This window comes from Geotrypetes seraphini, chromosome 7 (genome assembly GCF_902459505.1).
Source record: "Geotrypetes seraphini chromosome 7, aGeoSer1.1, whole genome shotgun sequence".
NCBI classification, from domain to species: Eukaryota; Metazoa; Chordata; class Amphibia; order Gymnophiona; family Dermophiidae; genus Geotrypetes; species Geotrypetes seraphini.
The window spans coordinates 139854642-139869266 of record NC_047090.1 but is presented as its reverse complement, the minus strand read 5'-3'; the positions used below and the strand labels follow the sequence as shown (position 1 = coordinate 139869266).

Below are 14625 nucleotides of genomic sequence, written 5' to 3'. Positions count from 1 at the left end.
ACCTGCGTCCGATCCTGGACCTCAGAGCTTTGAACAAATTTCTGGTAAAGGAAAAGTTCTGGATGCTCACTCTTCCTGTGTTGTATCCCCTGATGGACGACGGGGACTGGCTGTGCTCTTTGGATCTCAAGGAGGCCTATATGCACGTGCCAATTCATCCAGTTTCTTGCCGATATCTGAGAATCTCGCTCCTTCAGAGTCTTGGCTTCGAGATGAACTTTCCAAAGTCCCAACTGTGTCCGTCTCAGTCCCTCAAATTTATCGGGGCGGTACTGGACGCGTGTCGTCTTTGCTCCTTCTTGCCTCGACCTCGTCAGGAGGCCCTTATCCTTCTTTGTCGAAAGGTGGCTCTCCTGTCCTCGGTCCCAGCCCATCTCATGATGGTCCTGCTTGGTCACATGGCCTCCACGGTTCACGTGACTCCTTTTGCCAGACTTCATCTCAATGGATTCTGGCGTCTCAGTGGAGCCAGGATCGGGATCCGGTGTCTCGACACATTGTGGTGAGTTCTTTGTTGAAACAGTCTCTCCATTGGTGGATGCTCTCTACCAATCTTTCCAGAAGTTTTCTGTTTCGCGCTCCTCCTACACAGAGGGTTCTTACGACGGACTCGTCGGCCTATGCTTGGGGGGCGCATCTGGACGGTTTTCGCACCCAGGGACTTTGGTCCAGTGCGGACCGTCTATGTCACATCAATCTGCTGGAACTCAGAGCGGTGTTCAACGCTCTGAAGGCTTTTCGTCATCTGCTTCATGACAGTGTCGTGCTGGTCCACAAGGACAATAAGGTCACCATGAATTATATCAACAAACAGGGGGGCCCGGGATCTAGTGTATACTTATGAAGAAAATTTTTAAAAATAAAATTCTGGAATCTTATGGCACACCTGGAATCTCTTTAGGGCACACCACTGTGCCGTGGCGTGCAGTTTGAGAGACACTGACTTAGACACACAAAATACCATAGGTTTCTATAGGACATTGTGTGTCTATGTACTTTGAAAATGAACCCCTAAAATATCATGTAGTGGGACCTTTTTACCTATTGAACTTGCAACTAAGGTATTGGTAGTCATTTTGGATTTTCCTTTTCCACAGAGGACAAGGTAAGTCATCTTGGTAAAAAGATTTTTATTTTCAGAATGTTTCAGAGTGGGGAGAGAAGAGAGGTATCTTTAAGTGGAAGGATAAGTAGCTTAGTCTTGGCCATGTTCAGTTTTAAGTGGTGATGAGATATCCAAGCAGCAATGTCAGACAGGCAGGCTGAGATTCAGGCCTGGATTCCTGTAGAGATTTCTGGTATAGAGAGGTAGATCTGGGCATCGTCAGCATAATTATACTGAAAACCATGGGAAGCGATTAGAGTACCAAGGGAATGAGTATAGATGGTGAGAAGAAGAGGTCACTGACTGATAGGATAGCAGAGGAGGAGGAGTACTGTCCGATTTAAGATTCGAATCGATTCGTTTGTACAAAAAATCGAACTCGCCGATTCAAGTCGGCGACTCGGCCCCCTAGAGACCCATTTGGGCTTTCCCTCTGCCGCCGGAGTCATTCATCTAATGTAACTTCTGGTTTTGCAAAACCAGAAGTTACATCAGAAGAAAGGACTTTGGCAAAGAGAGCGCCGAGCCAGTGTCTGTTCGCACGATCGGCCGCTTACAAAGGAGTGGAACCTAGGACCCATCATTGCCAGGGAAAAAGACGTGAGTGAGACGGTGGAGAGGCTTTGCCTCATTTGTAAGATTGCAGATTTTATGTTAACTCTGAATGACTTGTGAACCTTGTCATAGAAGAACTCAGCCACAGTCTGGGGGAAAAGCAATAGAGGGGTTGGAGGTGAGTAGAGAGTTCAGTGTGGCAAAGATATGGCAAAAATTAGAGCCGAGTGAGTTAGTCAGATGGGTGTCGTAGTCTTGTTTGGCAAGTGAAAGAGCAGTCTGGAAGATCATGAGAAATTTGAAATGAATGAAGTCAGTGTGAGTGCAGGATTTGAGCCTAAGACATTCAGCAGACCTGGCACAGGAATATAAGTAGAAGATTTTTTTTTTAGGTCAAGCAGGGCTGGGGTTTGGCACACCTTACAAAGCATGGAGTGGGAAGAGTGAGGGTATCTAGAGCAGAGGAAAGAATGGTATAGGAGGAGACAGCTTCATTGACAGATTTGTGTAACACATGGTTGAGAGGAAGGATGAAACTGTGATGGATAGAGTGCAAGGGTGAGTAGCCTGAAGATTCCTAAATGTACTGAAGATTGGCCAGGTCTTGGCGGAGGGGGGAGGAGGATGATAAATTGTGAAAGTTATCAGATGATGATCAGAGAGGGGAAGAACTATTGTGGAGAAAATTGTGATGGAGCAACTGGAAAAGAAGACAAGATTAAGGCATTCTAGTGTAATAGGTGTGTCATTCTGGACAAGTGGGTAGTGCATCCAACTTTTCCTCTTTCAATGGAGCATGCTGCCCTCTTCAGTTTTTCCTTCTGCATGCTTGCAGTAAGGTGTGTATCTGAAGCTCTGTTTAAAACTTTCATTTTTTGTTTTTTTTTCTCCAAAGTTTGGAGGCTTCTGGTGCTCCAGAGTTCTAAGTATTTCTGGGGTAAATCTGCCTGGGAGAAGAAGCAGACTTGGGATCTGCAACTGGCAAGCCATTCCCTCTGTGGTACCTGTTAGCCAGCCTGCTTAATATTTTAGGAGCTCAGGGTCCATTCCTCTTGAAACAAACTCGTCCCCCGGTGGTGTTGGGGTTTTTTTCAGGAGCTTCAGCGCAGGCTGATTTGACACCTGTAGTGGTCTTTGTGGGGGACTTTCAGGGTGCAGGCTGTGTTGCCTCCCCCTTCGCATGCGTAGTTTGGTAGGGGTAGAGGTCCAGCCTAGTCACGCTCTTGTTGGCAGACCAAAGATTTCAGCGTTTGGGAGCTGAGCAGTATCCTCCTCCTCCTCCAAGGTCCTGCTACACACATGAGCTGAAGTAGTGAAGGCACCTTTATAGCACAGCAAGGCACAATGAGTACAGACTGTTAGTCTATGGAAAATCAGGGGGGGGGGGCTGAAAACTGCTTTTTTGGAAGTTTCCAAGGTTGCTCTGAGGGTCCCCCTCCTCCAGAACTCCCTTTTTAACATTTTTGGATTTGGCAATTTTCAGCTGCTGTTTGGCACCAAAATGTTGCCACAGTGGCCATCTTTGGATTTCTTGATTTTATTTTAAAGTCCTCCATTTTCCTCAAAATCCACTGTTTGATCAAAAAGATTACCATCTTCTTGGGGCCAAGATGGCGTTGGGGACGAACGCACAGGAGGAGTTTTCCTTCTTGAGTCAAGTCAATAGAACACTGCTGCTTACCTGATCAGTTTTCAGAATGGGAAAGCAAGAAGGATTGCTGCAAGTTGGTCTTCCAGCAGCTGTGACTCTTCAGGGATTAACTCCCCACAGTGTTCAGGAGGCATAAACAGCTTCAGGAGGGACGTCGGTGCCAGCAGATGACCTCAGTAATGATAGGGCTTTGTTGAGCCCTGATCAACGACAGGCTCCCCTCCAACCCGGAGTCGAGTCCTACGCTAAATGCAGTGACCAGGCCCCCCGAAGAGGAAGCGGAGATGCTGAGCCCTGGAGGAGCGTCTGGGGGACACTGTTTGGTGGATAACCCAGGTGAGCATTTAATGACGATTTCCAGTTTGGAGATTGAAGAAAGGAGCGAACCTGGGGAAAAGACCTTGCAATATGGAGAAATGGTAAAACCTGCCATAGTTAATATGGAAGCTCTTTGAAAGGCTATAGAAACCATGGACTCCAACCTGAAAAAAACTTTCAGTTTTGAGGAATGATTGTGATAATATCATCTCCGAGGTGAAGTCCTGAAAGAGCATGTGAGAGTATTTAAAATCATGAGCATTCCATCATCCTTTCCAGATTGGACTATTGCAACTCTACCTACTTAAGCCTAACTAAGAAAAACCTCCACAGACTCCAACGGATTCAGAATGCCGTGGCCAAGCTCATCTTCGCTAAAAGTAAATTTGACCATTTCTCCCCGCTCCTGGCCAAGCTCCACTGGCTACCGATTATCACCAGGGTCCACTATAAATGCGCCTGTTTAGCTTTCAAAATCCTACATAGTATTCTCCTTCCCCTTATCCCTCTTTCTTGGAATTCCTCAAACCCTAATATCCTCAAACCCTAATACCACCAGATCCTCCCACAAATTAAAACTATCCTTCCCCTCGCTAAAAGGCATATCCCACACAGGAAAGCTAGGGACCTCCCTCCACTTCAAAATCACTGAGCTCTGGAACAACCTTACCTCCCCTCTTCGGAACTTGAGCTCACTCCAAGTTTGCCGCAAACATCTGAAAACCTGGCTTTTCACAAAAATGTAAATCTCCCTCCAATTTAGGAATCAAGGAAACTCTTATAACTTGGCATCCCTAGTCTTTTAAATTTTCTTCACACTTCTACCTCTAACCCTCTGTTGTAGTTCCTTCCTATTTCTTCCACTGTAAACCGCGCCAATCTCTACGAACGTGGAGATGATGTGGTATACAAACCTAAGGATTAGATTAGATTAGCAGTAGATTAATCAAGTTAAAGATTAGATATTATTAAGGAAATATCTGATATTCAAAAAAAGTTGGAGCATATGGAAATTTTTCAAAGGAAAAATAAACTGAGCATGTTAAATTTTCCTAGGTCTCCAGTAATTTCAGCTGTTGAGATGGTTTGTAGATATTTGCATGAAGTGTTATTGATTTCAACTGGAAGTTTACCACCAATATTAAGAGCGCAATATCTAACTATTAAATCCAAACCAACTAGTTCTACTCCAACTGGTAAAACTGAAACTGCTAGGGGTGAGATGTGCCATAAAAGAAGGTGTATCAATGTTAACTACACCAGTCTACATAGACAGTACTTAGTAATCAGAGGTTGAGACCTGAAACTCCAAGACAAAGACTCTCTTTAACCTCCTCAGGCAGAGGTTGGGATAAGACAAAGCCACTGGACAATGACCCTATTAAAATCCAATCAAAGCACTGCCCTGCTTGTAATCAAATGACTAGCCAAATCAGATGACATCATCCAACCAGAATCAAGTTTGAATTAAACACTTGTGTTGTGATTGGCCACAACACCTGAATTGTGACTGGCCAAATACTCCTGAGCTCCTGCCTTGGTGATTGGACCAGACTTCAAGCTCCTATGGTACATAAAAAGGGGATTCACTTAAACTTTTTCCTCTTTCTTTGGATCATTGCTGTACATTCTGCACCACACCTTGTTGTAATCTATGTGCTTCTGAAGAACTTTTCTTCCAGCAAGGTGCTGCACCATAGTGAGTTACTTTTAATCCAGCTTAAATTAATCATTCTGTTTCTCTGACAATATTATATCTTATGGTACATTTCCCTTGTTTAAAGATCCCTAACTGAATTTACTGCATTGCCTGCATAATCTTGTAATTAAACTTTGCTCTGTAAAAATTAGTTCCTCTCAAATGGTCTGTTTCTGTTCTTAAATATCACACAGAGCTAAGTACTTCCAAAACACTTCCAGATAAACCTGACTAAACTTAGCATGCCAATGTAATTTCAAAAGTTCTCTGTAAAGTCGCTGTCTGTATACAGTCTCTTCCCTTGTAAACCGCTTAGAACTGTTTGTGGTATGGCAGTATATAAAAATAAAATTATTATTATTCATTTATTTTGTTTTCTATCCCGTTCGTCCCAAAGAGCTCAGTACGGTTACAGGTTAACATACATAATATACAGTTAGCAGGTTACAGTTTGCCATAGTACAGTACAAGTTTTTTGATTCAAGTTTTAGCCTAATTCGACACATACTAGGGATCTCTAATACCAATATACATCATATAGAGTTTACAGATTACAATTTGCCACAGTTACAGAGCTAGGTTTTTCAAAATAGTAAACTAACTCGACACATTCTAGGGATCTAATACCAATATACATATTGTTTACAAGATAAATTTGACAGACAATGCAATTTTTTATCCTATGTGACACATACTGAAGATCTAGTACCAATATACATTAATATTTCTTTGTAATCTATTGGCCTTAGGCAGGGAAGTTAGATGAAGAGGTATGTTTTAATTGTTTTTCTAAAGTTGAGATCTGATCTGCAAGGGCAGTTGATTCCAGTGACTCGTTATGAAGTCGGAGTAGGAACGTCATTTGGCGGTTTGCAGTTGAAGGACACGACCAGGGGGCATTTGAGGTATATTTTATTCTGAGAGCAGAAGGACCTATTTGGCACATATGGAGGAAACTTAGTCATCATGTAACCTGGTGCCATGTCGTGTAAGGTTTTGAACGCTAGCATCAAGCCCTTGAAGACACATCATGAGCCGATAATAGAGCCTGGGAGACAAGGTCATGGGTATGGAGGTTTTTTAGAAGTCTAATTGCTGCGTTTTGCACATCTATTTATATTATAGATTATCCTTCTCTTAAAGTATTATAGAAGCAGGGGTTAGATCATAGTTAATGCACTATATTATCAGTTATGGGTAAAGACTGCTTATTCATTCTCTGCCCATAGAATGCTCTGGATCAGGCTTCTAAAGCTACACTTAGTAAACGCCCCTTCAAAGGGCAAATATTATTTGGGAAAGAGTTGAACGACCTTATGGCTAGTGTAGCAAATTGTCACCCAAGTTCTTTACTAGAAAGTAGATTGAGGCCCCCCTAGAGGGACTGAACAGTCTATGTTTCAAGGCTCATGATGTTTTCATCATTATTCAGGAGGAGTCACATCCTAGAGACCCTATCAAGGATCCTGGCAGAGATTCTCAGTGGCCAGGAGGCCTAAGTCCTCCAGTTCTTGCCTAGCGGCAACCCAATAAAAAGGAATACATCATCATTGTGGGTTTGTGCTAGTATTCGATAGCAACTTGGACATGCTTAAGTGCTAAGTTAGAATTAACACTAAGCACATCCTTTTGTGGTACCTAAATTGAGGTGCCAAGTTACAGAATTGCCTCTCATATATATTTCTAACCTGAGTTTTTGGTTTTTCCCACAGAGGTATTATATGTTCAGAGTCTAAGAGACTAACATCACTGTGTGTGGAGTGGGAAGAAAAAATTGAATTGGATATTCCAGAGGATGGTATGAAGCTTTTTTGGTTTAAGTGTGTCGTACTGTAATCTCTTGAATTTATTAACACACTATATACCTACTTTTTAAATGAATAGTCATGAATCTGCAGCTAATATTGGTAGAATGAAACTGCTTTAGCAGTAGATATAGATTCCTCAAAGTCACACAGATTTCTGTAAGAATCTGTCCTGTAAAGATTGCTGTTGTGGGTTTAAATTTTTTTTTTTTTTAATTAATTTGGGATAAAGTTGAAAAGTACACACTGATTAAAATGGCAAATTTCCCCTTCCTCTGTTTGTGAACTCAAGCATGTCTGGAGAGGAGAACAGACATGGTGAAGTATTCTTAAGGTAGGAGGGATTATGGTGCTTATAAGACATGTGAATACTATTGTGCATATTTATGTTCTCTTTAAGAGAGGAGTGTGGGTATAGGCTTTTGTGGTGTGGCGTTGAGTTGAGGAGGAGAAGGGTGGCTATGTGTATGTGCCTCTTGGCTTGTAGACATTCTGCCCCCTCTTGTCCTCTTTCATCCTCCCTTCCCTTAACTCTGTCCTGCCCCTCTTACAGCTTCTAATCTTTGTTCCAGTGCAATAGGTGAGACATTCTAGACAGCAAGGTTATTTCCCCATACTCGCATGGACTGCAGAAGGAATCCACTCTGGATTTTTCACTCTGCCTTCAGTGTACTTCACAGATCAGCTTAATTCCCTCTAGCAGTCTTTCCTTCTGCCGCATGGTTGCAGCTGTGTGTGTTCTGCTCTCTTAGTTTTGTCCCCTTTGCGGGTATTTTCGCGTCTTCAGCAATTTGGAGGCTCAGCCTGCTTGTGAATTCACAGAGTCTGGTACCTGTTGGCCAGTTTGCATAGTAATCTTGGAGTTCAGATTGGATCTGTGCTGTAGTAGCTCTTTCTCTGCTGCAGACTGAGCTGCTCTTTCACTGTACTTTAAACTTAGCACCACCTATGCAGGCAGGTAGGCCATCCCCAATAGAAGCTATTGCTTGGGTGAATGCACCTAAATAGTATTGGTGTGTAGCATTTCAGTGCAACATTTCTTAATATTTTTGAAATGAGCATTTGTCTTACAAGATTCCCAATATCCAAGTACATGTGACATAGCCTCAAGTTCTCCAATATTTGATTTACTTTAAAAATTACAAAAGCTAAAATAAATTTGGTCTTAGTAAATCACAAAGTTTCAGATGGTTGCAACTGAAGCAGGCCATTCAGGTGGGGTTCCCTGAATGGAAAAATCTCACTAATCAATATAGCTTGGAATTCTTATGCTTTCAGGTGGATTTCCTGGGGCACCAGGCCGCACAATGGTGTAAATTAATATCTGGATTTATGAATAAAAAACCAAATGTCTTTGGGACATTTCGAGCATTGAGATCAAGCATCAAATTACTGCGTCTCAATGGTCACGAATTTGGTCTTGGAGGATGAGATGTACAGTATCTGCATCTATGAGACAAACTTGTTTTTTTTCTGTTACATAGAGCTTTTTGGACCCCTGTTTATTTACAAAAATTAGATAGCTCTAAGTCGAATAGATGTTGGCACTGTCATCTTGAGGCTGGGACTTTAGAACATCTTTTATTTTATTGTCCATATATATTGGGGTTTTGGAAATCAATATGGGGCCAAATAAATAGGTTGTTAAAAAATCCGGTGGCCTTGACATATGATAATATTTTATGTCAATGAGAGCGAAAAGTCAGATTTCTTCAAAAAACAATAAGCTTTTGCTTATTTTGACTGGAGTTGCCATTCAACAGATTACGTTCAATTGGAAAAATTGGAGCAGATTAAATTACACTTTTTGATGGAGTTCTGTATGTCATCTTTATAAAATGGAAAGAACATTAGCGACACAGAGGGGATATTTTGGTAAATTTTGAGATGTTTGGGGACCATTAACAGAATTTTGTAATGAGCAATAAACATTTTCCCTTAATAAGATAATTGAAATGAGGGGATAGGGATGGGTGGAATGCGTTTCTGATATTTTATTAAAATGTGGATTTATAGGAAAGTATATTATATAATATAATATAAATGAATAATTTTTATGTGATAGGGATGGGAAGGGGGAGGATAAATTTCATATATTTAAGATGATTATAATAGCAAATCAAGTGATGTTTTTCAATTCAATTGTTATTTCTTGATGCACTTGATGTAAGTTGTAAAAATGAATTTAAAAAAAAAAAGCTAATCATAAGTTCAGAGCTGCTAACTATTGGGGTTTTAATGGTTTTTTTTTTCATATATCCTTTTTCATTCCCACATTAGCAAAAGCTCTTATTCGCACAACTGTTGGTCAAACAAGACTTCTAATGATGGAAAGGTTTAAACAGTTTGAAGGATTGGTGGATGACTGTGAATTTAAACGTGGAGAAAAAGAGACAACTTGCACAGACCTTGATGGGTTTTGGGATATGGTCAGCTTTCAGGTACTTCTTAAATTAATAATTTTTTTAGTTTTGATGCAAAATGGTACCAATTTGTAAAAGTTTTTTTCTTTTTATGAACATTAAAGTAAGTATTAATGTTTTGATAGAATCACAAGTTACAAACAATTCTACAAGAATAAGAGAAGCTCTGAATTATAGAATGTGGATCCATAAGCGAGAAACTCATATAACACATTGTATATTTTCTCTCTTAAGGTTATGTTTAGAACAAACATTCTGTTAACATTATTACACATTCTGAATATTTTCTATTTGTGCAAACCATCTCCTGTTTTAACTCTCATTTCATTTATAAAGGCTATTTCTAATGCAGTGGGTCTAGTAGCCCTGAACTGTAGGATTATGCATCTAAATCCGCAAGTTTTTTTTTTTCTGCGAGCAAGATGCTCAGAACCTCATTAGCAAGCTCTCTTTGCCATGCATGTAGCAAGAGTGCAAAATGTGCAAGCTGACTTTCTCAGTAAGCAGACTTTCGACCCGGGGAAATGGTCACTGTACCCCCCCCCAGGTGTTTAATTCCATTGTTTGGTGGTGGGAGTGTCCACAAATAGATCTGATGGCCTCGACAGAAAACACAAAGGCAGCTCGCTTTTACAGCTGAAGATATGAGCCCAGAAACACGGGGTTGGACGAGTTAGTCCAACCATGGCTGGAGAAGGAGTTCTTGTACATGTTTCCACCAGCCCATGCTAGTCGAGTCATTCGTAGGATTGCAGTCATCCAAGGTTGGTAGTCCTAGTGGTGCTGGATTGTCTCCACAGACCATGGTTTGCAGACCTAGTTTGCCTCTAGAGAGACTAAGGCCTCAGACTGCTGGTCCAAGTGAATCTTCTCACTCAGGGATCGGTCCCTATCGAGAACTTTGGGTTTACGGCATAGCTCTTGAGTGTTCTACCCTGACAAGCATAGGATACTCGGATGTAGTCGTTGCCACTCTGCTAAGAACTAAGAAGTCGCCGATGGCAGCCTACGTGAAGGCCTTGAAGTCCTTTCAGAAATGGTGTGCTATGGATGATGTAGAACCCATACGAGCTTCAATTTTGGTAGTCCTGGACTTTTCGCAAGAGGGACTTCAGAAAGGTCTGTTGGTCAGATCGCTGAAAGTATAGATAGCAGGCATTTCCTGTTTCCAAGCTCGGGGGGAAAGAGGCTCTCTGAACTCTCATCCAGATGTTGCCTGGTTCATTAAAGGGGCTCTTTGGCTGCACCCTTCAGTGTATCCCCCATTTCCATCCTGGAATCTTAATGCTATCCCAACTCCGCCTGCAGATGATGCAATCATCTTACGACGCTTTAGAGCTCTCGGCTAGAGCTGCTGCTTGTTCGGTGGCCATGAGACACTTGGCATGGCTTCGGACCATTGATATGGACCCAAATCTCCAGGACAGACTGGCGAACGTTCCCTGTGCGGGAGCGGACCTTTTCAACGAGTCCATCAAGGCGGCGACGGAGAAGCTGTCCAAACATGAAAAATCTTTTCATTCTATTCTCCGCCAGAAACCCAAGCCTGCTATCTCTCGTCCGCCTATGATTTATCAGAGGCGCTACCCGCCAAAGCAGGCCCCCACCATCCAGCCGCCTGTGAAGAGGCAGCACCAGCAGAAGCCCCAACAAAAACCTCAGCCTTCTGCTGTCCCCAAGGCTCCCCAGCCTTTTTGACTGTCTCGTAGGGAGCATAACTTCCATCGTTCTTCCCTCCCCGCTTTTTCCCATCGGGGGTTGTCGCCATCATTTTTACCATCGATGGACGTCTATTACCACCGACCTCTGGGTCCTTTCCATCGTAAGAGAGGGATACTCTCTTCAGTTGCATCATGTTCCTCCGGAACATCCTCCAAGAGAGTATCCTTCCAACTTAACCCAGACCGCCCTTCTTCTTCAGGAAGCTCAGGCTTTGCTCCAGCTTCGTGCCGTCGAGCCGGTCCCTGTGGACCAACAGAACAGGGGGTTTTACTCCCGGTACTTCCTTGTTCCGAAGAAGACGGGCGACCTGCGTCCAATTTTGGACCTCAGGGTGCTCATCAAGTTCCTGGTCAGGGAGAAGTTTCGCATGTTGACCCTGGCTTCACTCTATCCCCTCCTCGAGCAGAAGACTGGTTATGCTCCCTGGATCTCAAGGAGGCCTACACTCATATTCCTATCCATCCGGCCTCCCGTCAATACCTCAGATTTCGGGTGGGACACCTTCATCTTCAGTACAGAGTGCTCCCTATCGGCCTCGCTTCGTCTCCCAGAGTCTTCACCAAATGCCTGGTTGTGGTGGCCGCAGCATTCAGGAACCATGGTCTGCAGGTGTTTCCCTACCTCGACGACTGGCTCATCAAGGATTCCACGTCTCAGGGGGCCGTCTGGACCACTCGGAGGACAATCTGTTTTCTGCAGAGTCTGGGATTCGAGATCAACTTTCCCAAATCCCATCTTCAACCTTCACAGTCTCTCCCCTTCTTCGGAGCTGTTCTGGATACTATTCAACTCAGAGCATTCCTTCCTCCTCAGCGCCTGGCGGCTCGTCTTCATCTTTGTCACTCGATCTCTTCTCGTCCGTCCATCTCGGCGAGACACATGATGGTGCTCCTGGGCCACATGGCCTCTAGGGTTCACGTGACGCCTTTTGACAGACTTTACCTGCGGATTCCTCAGTGGACCCTGGCTTCTCAATGGTCGCAGATCTCCGACCCTCTGACTCGTCACATTCAGGTCACTCCTGCTCTGCTGCAGTCGCTTCGCTGCTGGTGGATGCTCTCTTCCAATCTTTCCAGAGGTTTGCTGTTTCACATGCCTACCCATCAGAAGGTCCTCACGACCGACTCCTCGACCTATGCTTGGGGGGCTCATCTGGACAGTCTCCGCACCCAGGGCTATTGGACGAGTGCGGATTGTCTGTGCCATATCAATCTCCTGGAACTCAGGGCGATTTTCAATGCTCTCACTGCTTTTCAGCATCTACCTCACGACATGGTGGTCCTCATTCGTATGGACAATCAGGTCGCCATGTATTATGTCAACAAGCAGGGAGGCACGGGATCGGCCTCCCTCTGCCAGGAAGCTCTGAGAGTTTGGGATTGGGCGATTTGCCACAACGCCTTCCTCAGAGCTGTCTACATTCAGGGGGCGGACAATGCCTTGGCGGACAACTTGAGTCGTCTTCTACAGCCTCACGAGTGGACTCTCCATTCCACGCCCCTTCATCAAATCTTCTCCCTGTGGGGAACGCCTTAGATAGACCTCTTTGCAGCTCCCCACAACTTCAAACTGCCTCAGTTCTCCAGGATCTACACTCCTCATCGTCTCGAGGCAGATGCTTTTCTTCTGAACTGGGGGAATCTCTTTCTGTATGCGTTTCCTCCGTTTCCTCTCATTCAAAAGACTCTGGTCAAGCTCAAGTCCGACCGGGCCACCATGATTCTGATTGCTCCTCGGTGGCCCAGACAACCTTGGTACTCCCTCCTTCTGCAACTCAGCAGCCGGGAGCCCTTCCTTCTGCCAGTGTTTCTATCTCTGCTTACGCAGCATCAGGGATCTCTGCTTCATCCCAACCTGCAGTCGCTACATCTGACAGCTTGGTTCCTCTCAGCGTAACTCCCCTCCAGTTTTCACCAGCTGTGCGGGATGTTTTGGAAGCTTCAAGGAAGCCTGCTACTCGAATGTGCTATTCCCAGAAATGGACTAGATTCTCTACGTGGTGTTTTTCTCATCACAATGAGCCTCAACATGCCCTCTTGTCCTCTGTTTTGGACTATCTGTTGCACCTGTCTCAATCTGGCCTCAAGTCTACATCGATCAGAGTCCATCTTAGTCCAATTGCTGCTTTCCACCAGCCTCTTCAGGGGAAACCTCTTTCTGCACATTCCAGATTCATGAAAGGACTTTTCCATGTCAATCCTCCCATCAAACCGCCCCCAGTGGTTTGGGACCTCAATGTTGTTCTTTCTCAGCTTATGAAGCCTCCATTTGAACCTCTTAACAAGGCTCCTCTGAAATTTCTCACTTGGAAAGTGGTACTTCTCATTGGCCTCACTTCTGCCCGTCGAGTGAGTGAACTTCAAACATTGGTTGCGGATCCGCCCTTTACAGTGTTTCATCATGACAAGGTGGTCCTTCGCACTCATCCCAAATTCCTCCCCAAGGTGGTCTCGGAATTTCATCTGAATCAATCCATTGTTCTTCCTGTGTTTTTTCCGAAGCCGCATTCTCATCCTGGAGAATCAGCTCTTCACACTCTGGACTGTAAGCGTGCTTTGGCTTTCTACCTGGAACGCCCAAGCCTCACAGGACTGCTCCTCAACTTTTCATCTCCTTCGATCTGAATAAGTTGGGACGCCCTATCTCTAAACGCACCATCTCCAACTGGATGGCGGCTTGTATCTCTTTCTGTTATGCCCAGGCTGGATTACCCCTTCACAGTAAAGTCACAGCCCATAGGGTCAGAGTAATGGCAGCCTCCATAGCTTTCCTCAGATCGACACCGATTAGGGAGATTTGTAAAGCTGCCACTTGATCCTCGGTTCATACCTTCACCTCTCACTATTGTCCAGACGGGATGGACAGTTTGGCCAAACAGTGTTACAAAATTTGTTCTCCTAAGTTGCCAACTCTCCCTCCATCCCATTGTGGTAAGCTTTGAGGTCACCCACTAGTGAGAATACCTGCCTGCTTGTCCTAGGATAAAGCAATGTTACTTATCGTAACAGTTGTTATCCAGGGACAGCAGGCAGCTATTCTCACGTCCCACCCACCTCCCCTGGGTTGGCTTCTCTGCTGGCTATCTGAACTGAGGAGACACGCCCGGTGCATCGGGCGGGAAGGCACTCGCGCATGCACAGTGTGGGCAACTCGAAACTTCTAAAAGTTTCTACAAGCAAGTATTCTTGTGAGATGTCCGCATCGGGGCTCTGTTGGATGACGTCACCCACTAGTGAGAATAGGTGGCTGCTGTCCCTGGATAACAACTGTTACGGTAAGTAACATTGCTTTCCTTAACTTCCAAAAAAGACTCCACCTTGGTCCCCTCCTCTCCCTCAGCCGATGTT

General features: G+C 44.3%; 1 protein-coding gene across 6 annotated transcripts in view; it reads left to right on the top strand.

Moving 5' to 3' along the window:
- Positions 1 to 14625, top strand: part of DLGAP5 (DLG associated protein 5) — a 108806-nt gene that overhangs the window by 67106 nt on the left and 27075 nt on the right. For all 6 annotated transcript variants that reach the window (XM_033952447.1, XM_033952448.1, XM_033952444.1 and 3 more), the window contains 2 exons: positions 7041 to 7126; positions 9414 to 9574. In XM_033952447.1, coding sequence (XP_033808338.1) covers positions 7041 to 7126; positions 9414 to 9574 — 247 coding nt within the window. The remainder of the gene's footprint in view (positions 1 to 7040; positions 7127 to 9413; positions 9575 to 14625) is intronic.